The 19,528-nt window shown below is 43.3% G+C and overlaps 1 protein-coding gene across 1 annotated transcript; it reads left to right on the top strand.

The window, feature by feature from the left end:
- LOC109234487 (putative late blight resistance protein homolog R1B-16) lies at nt 3,931-6,931 on the top strand. The gene has a single exon (XM_019400508.1). The coding sequence runs from the start codon at nt 4,222-4,224 to the stop codon at nt 6,235-6,237; it is 2,016 nt and encodes a 671-aa protein (XP_019256053.1). The 5' UTR covers nt 3,931-4,221; the 3' UTR covers nt 6,238-6,931.

Below are 19,528 nucleotides of genomic sequence, written 5' to 3'. Positions count from 1 at the left end.
ATTCTCCCTTAGATGTCTTTAACCACTTATTTTACTAGGAATCTAATTAGAATTTAGTGACCATAATCAATAGATCAGACCCGAATTCTTTTTCTCTCTTTAAATTTCCCTTTACGTTGTCCAAACAAAACAGAATGGCAAGCATTATTAATAATAACAATAACAATAAAAAGCTCAGTATAGTTATACAAATGGAGCCTGGGGAGGCAGTGTATGCAGACGTTACCCCTGCTTAGAAGGTAAAGAGACAGTTTCCGATAGACCCTCGGCTTAAGGTATATGAAGAGAAAGCGGTAGAAACAAGCAAGAAAATGGCAAGCATCATTACAATCTGAAAAAGTCCATTGATTATTTATTTCAAAATTTTTATCTATGTTTTACGTTGAAAAATGAAAGAAAAAAGAAAAGGGAACAACTGAATCAATTAATGACCAGCAACAAAGATCGCTGGTCCAAACTCTTCATTCTCATAGAAACTTCTGTTTAGTGAATCAATCCCAGCATCATCATCTTCATGATTTACTTCTCCTGCATCTTTTGTCCCTGACACCACTTTTGGTGTTGGATTTTGGCTTGTTACTGCATTGTTTTTTTGGTCTTGGGCATTAACAAGGAGAGAACAAACCAAGATTGTTAGGACAGAAAATGCAAGAATTTTTCTGTCCATATTTGTAAAACTTAAGCTGGGGGAGTTTGGAGTTTCTATCTTTGTTTTGTTGGTAGTTAATAAAGTTGGAAGATGTTGGAATTTAAAGGGAAAGTTATAACTGTTTTGAGAAAATTGAGGAATTGCATTTGCAACCATTGAAATGAGTCTTTTTTGGAGTATTTATATCAATGCACAACAGAAATTTTCAAAGGTCTTTATTTGCCACTAGTTCCCCTTGTGTTTTGCACAAGTGCTTAAACAAACACCACTAACTCGATCTCTTGTAATACCATCGAAGGGTGTGGCAAAATGGTTAAGAAAATCTCTCATCCTCATTATAGAGGTGTCAAATGGACGGATTGGGCTGATTTTAGATGGGTTAAAATGGGATGAGTCAATAAATGGGTGGGTCATCGGGTGTCAAATGAGCGAGTTAGACTGATAATGGAATGAGTGAATAAAAGGGGCGGGTCCCAAAAATAACTTGGGCTGAGATGGACTGGGCAAGTTGCGCTAAAATTTGGGTGATTTTTAAAAATAGCTAGATTTACAACTGGTCGTTCAAAAATAGCCCAATTTTCAAAAGTAATCGAAATTTAGCCACTTTTTATGTAAAGATAAATCTGAGCGAAAACACTGTTCAAAACCCGGAAAATACTCCAGTATAGTATGCTGGAGTTCTAGCATAAGTATACTTGAACTCTAGCATATTATACTGGAGTTCCAGGATAGTATACTTGAACTCCAGCATATTATACTGGAGTTCCAGGATTGGAGTTCCAGCATAAATACACTAGAACTCCAGCATAATATACTGGAGTTCCAGCAAGTATAATGGTCCAATATAATATACTGGAGTTTGGAGCACCAGTGCTCCAGTCTCCAGTATATTATACTGGAGCCTGCAAAGTATACCGGTCCAGCATAATATGCTGGAGTTCATACACAAGTGCACCGAACTCCAGTATATTATGCAGGACCGGTCTCTATTGCAGCAAAACGGTGGCTATTTTTTATTGACTTGGTAAACGCTGGCTATTTTTGATTGACCAGTCCGAAAACTGGCTATACCGTGAAATTTTGGCCTAAAATTTGGGTCATAGCCCAGCCGGCTCAACTCTTACCAAACTTTAATTAATGTGTATTATTTCTTATGAATTGTTTAATTATCAAATAAGACTTTTTTTTATTTTGCTATGGTCATATATAACATATCAAACAAAAGAAATTATTTTAAGGAAAAGGGTCAAATATACCCCTTTACTATGAGAAAAATATCAAACTTACCCTCCATTATACTTTCTGTCTAAAAATACCCCCGCTGTTATACAATTGGATCACATATACCCCTCCTCCGTTAAATTGTCCAATGTGGATGCCCAATTACACGTGGCAATGACATTTTCGCCTCATGGCACGCCACCTCATTGTCCCCAATCCATTTTACCCCTCCCCCTCACTTCTTCTTCCACCACTAACATCTCTTACTCCTTCACTACTAATGTCACCACGTGGTGAAGATGGTGAAAATTGTGGGGTCATGGTGGTGTTGATGGCGGCACTAATGGTGAAGAGGAGGGGTAAAACGGGTTAGGGAAGTGAGGTGGCACCACGTGGCCAAAATATCATTGTTGTGTGGGGTTGGGCGTCCTGGACATTTTTAACGGATGAGGGGTATATCTGATCCAGTTGTACAACAGCGAGAGTATTTTTAAACAGAAAGTATAACGGAGAGTAAACTTGATGCTCTTTTCCGCAGTAAAGGGGTATATTTGACGCTTTTTCTCGGTTGAAATGGGTTTGGGTGGGTCAGTGACCAGCCCAACTTGAACGGGTTGAACGGATCAAATGGGTTTAAGCTCAAATTGTCACCCCTAATTTTTAATAAGAGGATTTAGGTTCGGGTCTCAAAAATAAATTCTCTTCGACAGGAAGCTCTAAAACCTTCCATAGTTTGAGTTAATTGGAGCAATAAATTCCAAACACCATGTTTGAAAGTTGAAACTACACGCTTGAGGCAAGAATAAGAACTTCTCTTATACTAGATTAGAGTCATACGTCGAAGTTAATATCGTGTACGAACAAAATGAAATACGCTCTTTGTTCGTGTATGACACTATTTGTAGCGAGTTATAAAAAATGACATCATTTTACACTTGAGAACTCTTTAATTTTGAACTCTATCTTATCAGTAATGACATACTTTTACAGTTATAAAAATGTCACTGCACGTTTATAATGGGTATTTTTAATAATGTCGCAAAAGTATTTCTTTCTTTTTTAAATTTTAGAGAAAATACACAAAAGTAGTATAATATTACCCGATTCAAGGACAGTTTCATCCAAAATAGTCACTGAACGGTCAACGCCCACATTGCGAATGAAACTTTGATTGAAGGATCTACTCTGCCTTCTTCTTCATTCTTGTTCTTCGCCCCACAGCCGCCACTAATATCAGGTCTCACTTTCCCATTAATCACTTTTATAGTTTTCTAATATTGTTGCTGTATTTAATTTTTGTAACTGTTGAGACGATTTTGACATTATAATTTGTATTACATCTTTTTTTCGAGGTTATAAACTCATGTTTAAGATGAGATTAGTTTAAATGGAGTTACATGTTCAGTTAGAATTCATATAGTCGACCTCAACTCAACTCATAGCTAGAGTGTGACGTACCGGTAGCTTTTGCTTAGATTCTGTATCTATACACTTAGACCTTTCTATAATAGCATACCTATATAAAAATCATTCATTATAAAAGCCAAGTCTTTTTCGGAATCGATTTTTATATTGTGCTATAATCAGTGGCGAAGCGAGGAAATTCAATAAGGGTGTTCAAATTTTGAACACCCTTTTCCCGTGGGCTATGCAAGGGTTTTAAAAGTCTATTTTTAATCAATAAGATGTAATATTTTACCTTATACGTAGTAGATTTTCCGGCGAAGGGTGGTCAACATAACTTCGCCCCTGGTTATAATATATATTCTCTATAATAGCACTTCACTATAGAAGCTTATCGGAACAAACGAGGTTGTTATAGAGAAGTTTGACTGTATTAGGAAATTCATTAAATATGTATAAATAATTAATTGCGAACCAGTAACTAAGACATGCTATAGGTTCTTTGGCAAATTTAGAACTCAATAACTTCAATCTTGACTCCGTCTCTATCTGAGGCCTAGTTGTTTTTGTAAAGTAGTGGTAGACTGATAGTTTGTTTGATGTAATTTTCTAAGGAAGAAGAAATGGCTTATGCTGCTCTGACTTCTGCTGTATGCTCACTCGAGCTGTTCCTGCAATGCAATCATCCATTACTGAATAATCTTCAGAGGAAAGAACAGATCTTATCACTATGCAAAAGAATTTTATCTTTTCAAGACGGATTATGAAAAGCTGATGCATAAGCATGTAGGGCTAAAATTATTGGAAGGAAAAATCAAAGAGAAAACATATCAAGTTGAAGATATTGTTGACTCAAAGCTGAGAAAATATTTTTTGGCCAAAAATGCAAAGGACCGAAAAAGGCCTACTCAGTTCTATGTAAGAGGTTGGAGGTAGCAATTGAAGAAATGGAATTGATCAGAAAAGAAGCAAAGACAATTAAGGGTGACAAGATTAGAACTTGGAATTTTCATACACGAGCTTCACCGCCGGCTAGGAGGGATGTATCAACTGGTAGTCCAAATTTGCAACAACAAACACCGGTTGGTTTCCAGGACGACTGGGAGAAAATAATTGATAGGCTCAGAGGTGATTCTTCTGAACTAGATATTATCACTATAGTTGGGATGGCTGGTATTGGTAAAACAACTCTTGCGAAAAGAGCATATAATCATCCTTCTGTTGTTTACCGGTTTGATGTTCGTGCTTGGACCACTATTTCTCAAGAGTACAGAGAAAGAGACACATTACTTGACCTCTTTTATTCAGTTGTTCCTCCAGCCAATGGATCCAATCAAGAGAGCGACAAAGAAGCTGCTGATCGACTGTATGGTAGGCTAATGACTCAACCTTCAAAAGAAACGTACGAAGGTAGAAACCAAGAAATTGCTGACCGATTGTACAAAAGTTTAAAGGGTAAGAGATTTCTCATCGTCATCGATGACATATGGAGTACTGATGCTTGGGACAATGTGAGCATGTTGCTTCCTGATGATAACAATAAAAGTCGTGTCATACTAACAAGTAGGCTCATTGATGTCGCAACTTATGCTAATGCTAATCCAGATAGGCAACCTCACCGACTGAGTTTTCTAAACAAAGATGAAGGTTGGGAGCTACTCCGTGAGAAACTTTTCGGGAAAAGAGGATGTCCTTTTGAATTGGAAGTGATTGGGAAAAGTATTGCAGAAAAATGCCAAGGACTACCTCTAGCGATTGTTGTGGTTGCAGGGCATCTCTCCAAAATGAGTAAGACTCCGGATAGCTGGAACACTGTTGCTGAAAGTGTGGGCTCCGTTGTTAATTGTGAGCCAGGGCAGTGTTTAGACATACTTGCTCTAAGTTACAACTACTTGCCTCAACATTTAAAAGCCTGCTTCTTGTACATGGGAGCATTTCCTGAAGATTTTGAGATTCCTGTGTGGAAGCTAATTAGGTTGTGGGTTGCTGAGGGCTTCCTTAATGCAACAGGACATACGACCGTGGAAGATATAGCAGAGGAGTGTTTGGAGGATCTTATTGATAGAAGTTTGGTTTTAGCTGGAAAGCGGTCTAATGGAAAACTCAAAACATGTAAAGTCCATGATATCATGCGAGATTTTTGCGTAGAAGAAGCTAAAAGACAAAACTTTCTACATGTCTTGAAGCATTCCCTTGATGTTCTATCAGAAAGCATAACAGCTCTACGTCGGGTTAGTATCAATTGTAGCACCATCTTCTCAAGTTACTCTATTCAACCAACGGATTCTACCGTTTCTGTTTCTCGTTCCATCTTGGGATTCAATATTTCGGAAAGTTCAGTTTTTTCATACATAGACTTCAAATTGCTCAGGGTTCTAGATATCACTTTCCAACATTTCCCTCAGTTTCCCAGTGAGATAATGCAACTTGTTAATTTGCGTTATCTTGCAGTTGCCACTGATAGCGAATTCCCTCCACTAGTGTCACAGTTTTGGAGTTTGCAGACTTTAATCCTTCATCTGTGTTCTAGAAGCTCAACTTTGCCTTGGGAGATTTGGACGATGCCAAACCTCAGACATCTCCATGTTAAACCAAGCATCTGTTTGCCGAGCCCAACCAAAGTAGAATGTAATAGATACAGTTCCTTGGTTCTAAATAACCTACAAACATTTGCCAATATTACCCTTGCAGATTGTACAAAGGATGTCTTCTCAAGCACTCCTAAGTTAAAGAAATTGGGGATATGTGAATCGACCGAGTATACTTACCCAGTTCAAATTCCCTGGAGTGATTTTCTTTACACATCTGAAAAACTCTGGCCTTATGCTAGCGATACAATTTCAGACTTGTGGTTGGATTGCTTTAGAAATCTTGATCTCCTGCCTCAACTCGAGGCATTAAAGATTTTTGGGTTGAAACCACCTGTCATCTTGATGCACTTCCAGAGAATCTTAAGAAATTGACTTTGAGCTTCACCTACTTGCCGTGGGAGAGTATGACCTCTCTTTGTAGATTGCCAAATCTTGAGGTACTCAAACTAAAAAATTATGCCTTCACAGGACAAAAGTGGGAACAAGTTGAAGAGGGGTTCTGTGTTGATGATCGAGATGTCTGACTTAGAGCATTGGAGCGCCTCAAATGATCATTTTCCATGCCTGGAACATCTAGTTTTAAAGGATTGCCTTCACTTGGACAGCATCCCTCACGATTTGGGTGATGTTCCTACTCTGAAGATAATCGAGCTGGAAAATTCAAGCCAATCCGCTGTGCTTTCAGCTAAAGAGATTCAAGAGGAGCAGCAGAGTTATGGTAATGATGCTCTACAAGTGCGAATAGAGAGAAATTTCGGGAGAATAGCTGCTGTTGCAACTCCTTAGTCCACCAGGCAAGTAGAGAAATGAATTTACTACACAAGTTTTGATTGTTGAACGTTGGAAGTAACAAAATGAATAATTCCTGTGGGAGTATTTTAAAAATTTTAAATAGCCATGTTTTCTTTTAATTTTACAAGTGGTCATGAATATCTACCATGTGGCCTTTTGCATGAAGATATATGGCCAAATGGCAAAGTCGTAAACAAGTGGTAGAGGAGACATAACACTTATCTCTTTGCATGGAATGTTTTTGACAAGTAGATGAACACTTGTCATCTTCTTACACAATTCTACAACTATAAATACCCACTTCCTATACCATCCGAAAACACCAACAAATACTTTGCTCTCTCATGATTGCTAATGATTAGTAATCATCACTACAAGCCTTCTCTTTTTTTCAATTACGTGTAGCCTTTTGTGTGTTCCAATTTCTTTTATAACCTGTGTTTATTTCCTCATTCCAAACTTGCTGGATTTATTATTAATATTTAGCTGATTCCTGTATCCTCTAAATAACTAGAGATGGGCTTGTTTAATCTTGGGGAAACATTTCACATTGCTGAAATAGTTTCTTAGGATAGTGCCAAGCACAACTCAAGTCAATTCACGTATTTCCGCATACAAATATTATTGCAGTATTATTGTTGTTATTTTCCCATGTAATTTCCCTACAATTCCTACTACTAGCTATTTTCATTTGTGAACACCAATAATAACTTATTTGCTTGTTTGGCTTCATATCTGGATGCTTGCTTGGGTAGCTTATTATTGTAATTGTTTTCCTTAGCCAAAGGCAGGATGAATAAACCAAGTCGACGTGCAATTCTTGTCAAAAGTAGACGGTTTCTCAGTGTAGAAGTCATTCCTAAATCTAGTCTTTGCAGATTGTTTATGCTTTGTGTCAGTCTAAGTTATCAGAAATGTATTAGAAGTTTCATTGTGACACCTATCGGATGATGAACTTCTATTGTGGCTTAGAGCGAGTTTGGATTGACTTTTAAGCTGTTCAAACCAGGTTTTAAGCTCTTTTTAGCGTTTGGCAACTTAAAAAAGTGCTTAAAACAAGTAAAAAAAGTGCTTAAAACAAATCTAAAGTCATAAGTTGGGCAACCCCAAGCTGTTTGAAGGATCCTGTGACTCTTTTTGCATTTCTTGAATTGCAGTCAAACCTTAATTTCATAAAAGACATCAGGAATAGAGAGAATGTTGCAGCTATCTTTTAATATTGAGAAGGAAAAGTTGGCAGTTCACCCTCATATACAGCCCAAATTTAGCATTTTTTTTGGTTTCCCACCCGGTGTCCGGTATCCGTTTTGGACCCGACTAAATTCGGATTCGCGTCGGGAAGTCCCACATTGGGGTAAAATGTAGCATCTTTTGTTGAATAAAGTAAGCAACAGATTGAAAATTTGAGGAGAAAAGCTTACTGCGTACAAGAAGTTTGCTGGAATTTTTCTTAACTTCATTGATATATTAAACTGAAGCAAATATTACCTTTATATAGGCTTACAAATAAACAGACCACTAAACCACTAAACTGACCACTATTACCACTAATAAAGCAACAACTATCCACTACCATTAAACCATAAAACTATACCATAACTACTGCTAACCAATCCAAGTATATAAGACACTACTAACAAACTCAAATTTGACCAAGTCCTACTTTGAATCATTCATCAATATGCCCCCTTGATTCAAAGTTACAAACACCAAGCAAAGCTCTTAAGTAGACAAACTTGTCTGCTGCCAAAGACTTTGTCAGTATATCAGGTAATTGCTCATGAGTGCTACAATGCTTCAGAATTATCTCCTCCTTCGCAACCAAATCACGGATGAAATGAAAGCGGACATCAATGTGCTTAGTTCTGCTGTGAAAAGTTGGATTCTTTGTCATGGAGATCGATGCTTTGTTGTCACAGTATATCTCAGTTGCACTTTCTTGCTTATGTCGAAGTTCTGCTAAGATCCTTCTTAGACAGATAGCTTGGCAAGCTGCTGAAGTGGCTGCAATGTACTCAGCTTCAGAGGTGGACAAGGTTGTTGTAGCTTGCTTCTTGAGCTCAGTTATACTCTGATCCAAGNAGAGCTAGTGTAAATGATATCATCTACATAAAGACAAACAATAATGAAATCATTACCTTCCTTCTTCACATACAAGGTGGGTTCATTTTCACTTCTCATATAACATTTTTTCTGAAAATACCCATCGATCTTGCTATACCACGCTCGAGGGGCTTGCTTCAAACCATACAACGCCTTCTTTAGCTTGTACACCTTTGTCTCATTGCCACCCTTTATGAAACCTTCCGGTTGTGTTACATAAACTTCTTCTTGTAAGTCTCCATTAAGAAATGCCGACTTGACATCAAATTGATAAACCAGCCATTGCAATTGTGCAGCCAGTGCTAGAACAAGTCTCACAGTTTCAAATCGAGCTACTGGAGAAAATGTTTACTTCAAAATCAACACCATATTGTTGTGCCATAGCCTTTTTCCACAAGCGAGCTTTGTGCTTTTGTAGGCTCCCATCTGCAGCGAACTTCGTCTTGAAACACCCACTTTCAAGCCAATTGCATTTTTGCCTTCCGGTAATTCCACCATCTCCCATGTGCCATTCTTTTCGATAGATTTCATCTCTTCTAACATCGCTTTCTGCCTTTCTTCCTTTGTAGCCGCTTCTTCGAAGGATATAGGATCTGCAACATTGAGAGCAAATTGACAGGTGTCATAAATATCATTAGCATATTTAGGATTCGGCTTTTTAAGCCTTGTTGATCTTCTTTGTGGATTTAGCTCATCTGAAGACTCTTCAAGAGTTGGAGATGAAGAGCTTCTGCTAGGTGATGTCGCAGTTGATGAATCTGGAGAAGCTATAGAAGAACCAGCTGGTGTAGCAGTAGGTGTTAGCTGTTGATTTCCATCAGAAGTAATTCCAATGGGTATAGGAACCTGTTGTGGTATCTTCTCATCGTTTCCACTCCAATCCTAGCTTGCATTTTCATCAAATACTACATCCCTTCTAATCATGGTCTTGCCACTAAGTGGGTTATACAATCTGTAAGCTTTAGATTGTGTACCGTAACCAATAAAAATGCATTTTTCAGATTTTTCATCCAGCTTATGACGAAATTGAGATTTTACCAAAGCATAAGCAATGCATCCAAAAATTCTTAAGTAGCTTACAGATGGTTTTCTACCATGCCAAGCTTCATATGGAGTTTGATTCATGACAACCTTTGTGGGAGAAAGATTTAATAAGTAGACTGATGTTGCCACTGCTTCAGCCCGAAATTGATTTGGAAGTCCCTTCGCTTGTAACATGCTTCTTGCCATCTCCACAACAGTGCGATTCTTACGCTCAGCGACACCATTTTGCTCCGGAGTATAAGGTGTTGTCAACTCCCTGTGAATTCCATTTTCTTCACAAAAAAGATTAAATTCAGCGGACAAGAATTCACCGCCTCTATCAGTGCGAAGAGCTTTGATGAACAGATCACTTTGCTTCTCAACTTTGGCTTTGAAGTGCTTGAATTTCTGAAATGTCTCTGATTTGTTTTCCAAAAAATAAACCCAACTCATGCGACTACAATCGTCAGTAAAAAGTAGAAAATAACGACTCCCACCAAAAGATGTAGTATGCATGGATCCACATAAATCAGCATGTATTAATTCAAGACACTTTGAAGCCCTCCAAGCCTTTCCAACAGGAAAAGACTTTCTAGTTTGTTTCCCATAAATGCATCCTTCACACAATTCAATAGAGTCAATTTTAGGTAGTCCAAGAACCATACCTTTATCACTTAGTAATTTCAGGCCTTTTATGTTGAGATGCCCGTATCTCAAATGCCACAACTTTGAGTCATCCATTGTACTTGCAGCGAGAGCAAAATTCTCCAAGTTAGAAATATCCAACGGAAACATCTTATTTGGAGTCATGCTAATATGAACTCCTTTTCCTGACTTTTTGTTTGTAATGACACAAGCATCGTCATCAAAGAAAAGAGAATATCCGCCAGCCATTAGTTGTCCAACGCTCAACAAATTGTATCCTAAATCAGGCACGAATTGAACGTTATCCAGCATTTTTACTTTGCCATGGCTAATGTCGACACCCACCGTGCCTTTTCCTTCAACTTGCATCTCCTTTGTGTTGCCAAGCTGCACTTTGCTTCTCATCAAGCTCTTTGAACAAAGATTTGGCGCCCGTCATATGATTGAACCACTGTCCACAAACCATAAATCACTTGGCCTATGGTCGTTGTCAATATGAGCCATAAAAAGCTTGTTCTCTTCTTCCTTATTCCCTGCTACCCCTGCTGCAAAGTTCATCTTCTGATCTTTGAACCAACAATTTGCTTTAATATGCCCATATCTATGACAGTGGTTACATTGAATACTGTATAGGGTCAAATTTGACCGTCAGCATCTCTACGCCAGTGGGTACGCCCAGTGAGTGTACGCCGACTAACGTAGCGGGTACGACTCGGACGTGGGGACAAAAACGACATCGTTTAGGACTCAGTGTCTTCACTAGGGAGACGTTACCTGTCTTTGTAACTTTTTGATTCTTTCGAGGAAGATCTCTTATTATATAAAGGAGACCTTCACATTGTAAAGGGGGGACTCTGATATAATACAACTCTCTCATTTTCTGGCTTTCTCTCTCTATCTCTACCTCAAACGAACATATTCTATTGAGTTCATATTATCACTTTGCAATACTAGATCTACAACAATAACATCATCTTTGCATCTCTAGGTTTATTATATTTGATTACGATTTACCCTTTTCTTACTTTTGATTGTTTTCTAGCTTACAAAGTATATTGTTAACTTTTGAGCCGAACAATTTGGCGCCGTCTGTGGGGATTTCGAGAATCAAAATCATAGTATCCACCTAGAGAACAACCAACTACCATTCTCTAAATCACACAAACACAAAAGATGGCTGACAATAACCCAAAATCAAAAGCTATATTGGGTGTCACTACCAATCTCCTTGGCCCTCTCAACGAGGCCAGTGACGATGGCATCCTGAATGCAACCCCTAGTATCACATCGGGTGCGGAGATCTCACCTTCCTCATTCGAAGATCTGACGATCTTGCACGAAAAGGGAGCTTCCACATCTGCGGCTATGGAAGCACCCTCAGCGGTCAAGAAGCTACTGGAAAGATGGCTAACATGCACTCTGAGTGGCTTGGTTGAGAGGTCACCACAAAGTAACATCAGGTGTACACCAACGGTAGATACCACTGCTGCCGTGGGCGAACCGGAAGTTGCACTAGCAAATAACGAACCCGTCGAGACACAGACCAGCGATGGCACGCTAACAGCCATCCTAAAGAAGATGGAAGAAATGGAAAATGAAAACAAGGCGCTCCGCGATCAGATGAAGGAACATCAGGAGAGGGTCGACAAGATCCCCGGTGCTCCCAAGTTGCTACCAAAACGCGACGTGGGAAGGTTCGTTGAACAACCATACACTGAAGAAGCTGCCCCTCACTCCACCCCAAAAACCTTCAAGATGCCACCCTACTTGAGGGTATATGACGGAACCACTGATCCCGAGGATCATCTGATCCACTACGTCACCGCTGTGAAGGGCAACGACCTATCAAAAGAACAGGTACCGTCGGTACTGCTGAAGAAGTTTGGTGAGACGTTGACAGGAGGGGCTTTAACATGGTACTCTCAGCTACCAGCTAAGGCAATATCAACGTTCGAGGAAATGGCGGATAAGTTCGTCACAGCCCATGCAGGCGCGAAGAAAGCGGAGGCCAGGGTCAACAACATCTTCACCATCAGGCAAACTACAGGAGTGGGACTCAGGGACTTCCTAGCAAGGTTTAACAGGGTAAGGACGAGTCTACCAAACGTATCGGAAGGTATGGCAGTCGCCGCTTTCCAGAACGGGCTAAGCAGGGATGGTTCAAGGGCAACCAAGAAGTTGCTGAGCCGCCTCATGAAATATCCCCCTACCACATGGGAGGAAATCCACAACGCCTATTGCGCTGAGGTACGAGTGGACGAGGATAATCTTAATGGGCCGACCCAACGGCTAACAGCGATACACTCAGAAACGAGGAGAGATCGACGGAACGAAGGACGACGAGAACAACTCCCCCTCTCCAACAATGATCGACATCAGCCATACACCAGATCCTCCCATCCGCCACCAAGGCATACAGACGCGCTATAGCGACACGTCGCCCCACTCCGAAACGAAAGAGGTACGCCTCCTTTATTATCCGCCCATAACATTCGTGTGTCTCCTTCAGAAATAGTGTACGCACTGGAGAAGCTGGGCACCAAAGTGCAGTGGCCGCAGAAGATGAAATCAGACCCCGCCACAAGGAAATCAAACGTCCTATGTGAGTTCCATCAGGAACGGGGGCACAAAACCGAAGACTGCATAGGCCTACGGCAAGAGGTGGTCAGGATGCTGAACCAGGGATACCTGAGGGAATTACTCAGTGACAAAGGGAAAATCAACTTTGCACGCGGACGGGAACAACCCCACGGGCCGTCGAAGCCGCCCTCCCCAGCACGCACGATAAACATGATCGTCGGAGGCGGCGATGACTTGGCGATCAATCACGTCAAGTTCACCAAAGCGGACCATCGCCCATGAACGGTATGACGACTTCGAAGATAGTATCACCTTCGATAAGTCTGATGCCAACGGTTTGTCTTTCCCTCATTACGATGCTTTAGTTATCACTTTACGTATCGCTGATACAAATGTTAAAAGAATCATGATCGATGACGGAAGTGGCGCCTGTATTATCCACCCAAGGGTCCTCGTACAAATGGGACTCGAGGATAGGGTAATACCGCGCTGCATAACACTAGCCGTTTTTAACAAGACAGTGGAACGGACGTCCGGAGAAATAGCACTGCCCCTCTTAGCAGGAGGAGTCACGCTGGAAACAACTTTCCACGTGATGAATCAAGGTGTAGAACATCATCATAGGACGCCCGTGGATACACGTCATGCGAGCGGTCCCTTCAAGCCTTTACCAAGTGATCAAATTCCCTACCCCATGGGGAGTATTCAGTATTCGAGGCGAGCCACGCACCACACAAGAATGCTACAAAATAGCCCAAGACTGCGGCCATACCCAACAGCTAAAGGGGCGAGCGCGGAGGCATAGCAATTAGCCGTGTCGGGGACTAAGGTCAACCCGACAACGGACGCCATCAAAGACCCCGACGTTGTGGAGGCCTGTAAAGCGACGGTCGAAGATCTCGACCCAGTCCAATTGGACGAAACCAATCTTACGAAGAAAGCCTATATCGGGCACGGTCTCGCCAACCCAAGTAAGTATCGTGAATTCTTAACTAACCATGCATATTTGTTCGCCTTTTCCCATTCAGATATGCCGGGAATCCTGCGAGACATCGCTACCCACAAGCTGAATGTCGATCCACTACATCCGCCCGTGCGAAAGATGAGGAGAAAATTCAACGCCACTATCAACGAAGTGGTCAGTACGGAAGTAGACAAGTTACTGGCCAACGGCTCCATCAGAGAATCAAAATACCCCCAGTGGGTCGCCAATGTCATCATGGTCAAAAAGAAAAACGGGAAGTGGAGAATGTGTGTGGATTTCACTGATTTGAACAAAGCATGCCCAAAGGATTCATTCCTACTACCCCACATCGACCAACTGATCGACACCACTGCAGGACATGAACTACTGAGCTTCCTAGACGCCTACTCCGGCTACAATCAAATCATGATGGTCGAGGAGGACCAAGAGAAGACAACTTTCATCACCCACCAAGGGACTTACTGCTACAAGGTAATGCCCTTCGGGCTCAAAAATGTAGGGGCTACGTACCAGAGACTGGTCACCAAAATGTTCAAAGAGCAGCTCGGTAAGACTATGGAAGTCTATATCGACGACATGCTGGTAAAGTCAACAAGAAAAGAGGACCATATCGGCCATCTGAAAGAAGCCTTCGAGATATTGAGAAGGTACGGGATGAAACTGAACCTCGAGAAATGCGCCTTCGGCGTGGCCTCGGGAAAATTCTTAGGGTTTCTCGTATCACAACGAGGTATCGAAGTCAATCCAGATCAGATCAAGGCGATAGACGCAATACCCGAGATACTGAACAGCAAAAAACAGGTGCAAAAGCTGACGGGGCGAATAACCGCCTTGTCTAGGTTCATCTCACGATCCTCCGACAGATGCCATAAGTTTTTCAATGTGCTGAGAAAGGACAATGGGTTACAATGGAATGAGGAATGCGTCGAGGCCTTAAGAAAATTGAAAGTGTACCTATCTTCGCCGCCACTGCTGGCCAAAGCAAATCCAGGCGAGCCCCTGCTGGTATATTTGGCCGTATCCGAGGTCGCCGTTAGCGCAGTCCTAGTTCGTGAAAACGAAGGTACGCAATCTCCTATTTACTATATTAGCAAAACCTTAGTGGACGCCGAAACACGGTATCCACACCTTGAAAAATTAGCTTTGGCATAAATGCCACCCCATAAAAGTAGTGACGACCTTCCCCTTGAGAAGTATCCTACACAAGCCTGAGTTATCAGGCAGACTCGCCAGATGGGCCATAGAGCTCAGTGAGCACGATATGTCATATCATCCAAGAAACGCCATCAAGTCGCAAGTACTTGCCGACTTCATAGCCGACTTCAGCGCAGAGATACTACCAGAGGCGGAATTATAGGCACGCCGTACCCCCTCCAACGTCGACCTATGGACTCTTTACACTGATGGTGCCGCTAACGCCTCGGGATCGGGACTGGGACCCATTCTCGAGGTCCCCACGGGCGAAACAATTCGCCAGTCCATACGATGCCCCGAGATGACTAACAACGAAGCCGTGTATGAGGCTGTTATTGCAGGTTTGAAACTAGCCATCAAGTATGGAGCTCGACGACTCGTTCTCCATTGCGACTCTCAACTCGTGGTGAACCAGGTCACCGGGACTTACCAAATCAAGGAGCAGAGGTTACAAAAATACCAGTCAGAAATTCACAGGTTAATAACCGAGTTCGACGAGTGCCGCTTCGAACAAGTTCCGAGAGCACGGAACGTTGAAGCAGACGGCCTAGCAAAATTGGCCGCAGCAACTAAAAACTTCAACAAAGAAAGCGTGGTCACCCTCCTCCATTCAGCCATTGATTACACTGAGGTACTCTCTTTAAATTTGACTTGGGACTGGCGCAACCAATTTGTATCCTATCTGCAGGATGGAACAGTCCCACTCGACAAAAAAGAGGCCAAGAAGCTCCGCGTACAGGCCGCCCGGTATTGCCTGATAAACCACGAGCTCTACAAAAGGACGTTTGGCGGGCCCCTAGCCAAGTGTCTAGGGCCGCAACAAACGCGACCAGTGCTCGTAGAGGTACACGAAGGCCATTGCGGCGCCCATACAGGTAACCGCACCCTCGTGCGCTACATAATACGAACCGGCTATTATTGGCCCACTATGAAGAAAGACGCAGCAGAATATGTCCGCCGATGCGAACAATGCCAAAAGTATGCCCCCATGATACACCAACCAGGAGAACCACTTCACTCAGTCACTTCCCCATGGCCCTTCATCAAATGGGGAATGGACATAGTCGGTTCCCTACCAGCGGGACGAGGAAAGGTACGATTTCTATTAGTTTTAACTGACTATTTTTCCAAGTGGGTGGAAGCAGGAGCGTACGCCCAAATACGCGAACAAGAAGTCATCGCCTTCATATGGAAGAATATCATCTGCCGTTTCGGCATCCCCAAGGAAATCAGCTGCGACAACGGACGACAATTCATCGGCCAAAAGACAACAGAATTCTTCGACAAATGGCGTATCAAGCGGATACTCTCCACGCCATATCACCCCGCCGCCAACGGCCAAGCAGAGTCTTCCAATAAAACAATACTGAACATACTGAAGAAGAAACTCGAGGAAGCCAAAGGGCTATGGCCCGAGCTACTACCGGAAGTGTTATGGGCACACCGAACCTCACCAAAGTCCTCCATAGGAGAAACACCGTACTCCCTGGTCTATGGAACCGACGCTGTCATACCAGTCAAAATCGGCGAACCAAGCTTGAGGTATTCACATACCAGCGGAGCAGAGAACGACATAAACAGACTTCAAGACCTCGATGAGGCCGAGGAAAGAAGAGAAATGGCCCACATAAGATTGGTGGCTCAGAAACAACAAGTCGAAAGATACTACAACAAGAGAGCCAAAATAAGACCACTCAAAGTGGGAGACTACGTCCTCAAAGCCAAAACATTGGCATCAAAATACCCAAGCGAAGGAAAACTGGGCACCAACTGGGACGGACCCTACAAAATCACAGTAGCAGCAAGTAAAGGAGCTTTTCAATTAGAAACAATGGAAGGAAAAACGCTCCAAAACAATTGGAACGTCGCCCACCTCAACTATTTCCATTTCTGAAAGGCGTCTCCCGAGTCACACTCTTTTTCCCTTACCCGAGTTTTGTCCCAATTGGGTTTTCTCGGGGAGGTTTTTAACGAGGCGGCAGAGGGGGTACCGGAGATATTTGCGGAACAAGTTTATCATACCAGCCACTCCATACACTCTCCTGACTAACATGACAAAGGGACTGAACTAGCATGATCTCCAATGTATGAACGGCTAAGGCCATCTCCAATGTATGAAAGGCCACGGCCATCTCCAATGTATGAAAGGACACGGCCATCTCCAATGTATGAACGACTACGGCCATCTCCAATGTATAAACGGCTACGGCCATCTCAACGTGTAAAAGGCTACGGCCATCTCCAACAACATTATGGCTAAGGCCATCGACGCCGATAATTCGGCCAGCTCGACTATGACGGCAAGTAACTCGATGACAGTCGAAGTTACATACATGGCTAAGGCCATCAACGATATTATGGCTAAGGCCATCGACGCTGATAAGTCGACCCAGCTCGACTATAACGGCAAGTAACTCGACGACAGTCGAAGCTATGTACATGGCTAAGGCCATCAACGATATTATGGCTAAGGCCATCGACGCCGATAAGTCGACCCAACTCGACTACGACAGCAAGTAACCCGACGACAGTCGAAGTTACGTACATGGCTAAGGCCATCAACGATATTATGGCTAAGGCCATCGACGCCGATAAGTCGACCCAGCTCGACTATGACGGCAAGTAACCCGACGACAGTCGAAGTTACGTACATGGCTAAGGCCATCAACGATATTATGGCTAAGGCCATCGACGTCAATAAGTCGACCCAGCTCGACTACGACGGCAAGTAACCCGACGACAGTCGAAGTTACGTACATGGCTAAGGCCATCAATGATATTATGGCTAAGGCCATCGACGTCAATAAGTCGACCCAGCTCGACTATGACGGCAAGTAACTCGACGACAGTCGAAGTTACGCACACGGCTAAGGCCATCAACAATATTATGGCTAAGGCCGTCGACGTCAGTAAGTCGACCCAGCTCGACTATGACAAGTAACTCGACGGCGGTCGAAGTTACGCCCACAGCTAAGGCCATCAACAATATTAAGGCCGAAAATAAAAGGTACAAAAAGAAAAGAATGGCAGCAAAAGTACGACTTTCATTATCATTCAAAAAAATGCATGTACACTTGACCTTACAAAAGGTCCATTTACATTCCAAAATACGAAAAAACAAAATATATACAAATCCTAAGAGGCCTCGCCGCTTCACCCGTCACCCCTAGCGTGACCGCCATTCTGCTCTTCGTCCCCCGCCTGACCGACATCTTGTTCATCGCCGCCCCCGGGTTGATAAGTTGCAGAAATCCAAGAGCCGGATTCTAGACGGTTGACGTCTTCGGAGTTATAGCCCGCCCAGTCTGGGGAATCAGAACTATACCCACAAGTTTCACGGGCGACACGGGCTATGCGCCGTTGCTCCTGAACCTCCGCCTCAGTGGCTCGACCCGCAGCTAAGAACTCCTCGAACACGACCAGTCTGGCCTCGGCGTACACCCACATATCATGCGCCTCACGATGCGCAACCTCGTCAGGCCTTGGTGCAGCAGTCCGTTTAAAGACTTCAATCTCAGCCGCCTTGGCGTCGAGTTCGGTGGTCAAAGCGGCAACCTTGATCCGCAAATCAGCAGCTTCCGCCGCTACCCACGGCCAACCTCCAACTCTTCTTCCTTAGACTGGAGAAGAGTCTCCAGCTCAATGTTTCGAGCCAGAGCAGTCATCAGCTGCTCATCGATCTGCTCCAGCTCGGCCACCCTCCGTATCAACTGGGCCTCCGACTGTTCGAGACCCTCACGAAACACCCGAAATTCCGGGTCCTGCTTGAGCAGGTCCGCCAGTGCCCGATGCTTGGTGCGGCACCGTTGGTATTTCTTTGCCATCTTGTTGAAAGTGGCTGCCTTCTTGTGCGCCCGCCGCCTCCTCTCCACCTCCAAAATGAGAGTCTAAAAAGGAGAAGAAAAAGGAAAGGCAGGTCAGTACGCATCACAGTTAGCCTTACGACACACAGAAAAAACTGAAAGCTACCTGCAAGGCCGCACAGCGACCCTCCGTGATAGGTCCCTGTCGCTAACACCCCTCAACATTTCACGCTCAGCGGCCGCACATAACAGGGTCATATCCGCTGCATCCTGCTCTCTGTGTTGCAACAGGTTATACCCTCCTGGGTTCATAATTCGGCGGTTAGACCTACCCGCCGTCATCTTCACGTGGGCCGGACCCCTCGCCAACCTATCTACATCTCCATGGGCGGCCTCAGTATCCGCCCTCGCGGCACCATCGCCCATTTCTTCAACAGCAGCCGACGAATCGCTCTCCAGAACACGGGCTGGGCTGGCATCGGCAACAGCTTTCCTTTGTGGAGCCGACCCCCCAGAACGGATAGCATCGGCCATAAAA

The sequence above is a fragment of the Nicotiana attenuata genome, chromosome 11 (assembly GCF_001879085.1).
Source record: "Nicotiana attenuata strain UT chromosome 11, NIATTr2, whole genome shotgun sequence".
NCBI lineage: Eukaryota > Viridiplantae > Streptophyta > Magnoliopsida > Solanales > Solanaceae > Nicotiana > Nicotiana attenuata.
This window is presented reverse-complemented; position numbering and strand designations above follow the sequence as displayed.

Excerpts from the sequence above, each read along its gene's own strand:
- LOC109234487 (XM_019400508.1), top strand. The coding sequence starts at position 4,222 with ATGGAATTGATCAGAAAAGAAGCAAAGACAATTAAGGGTGACAAGATT.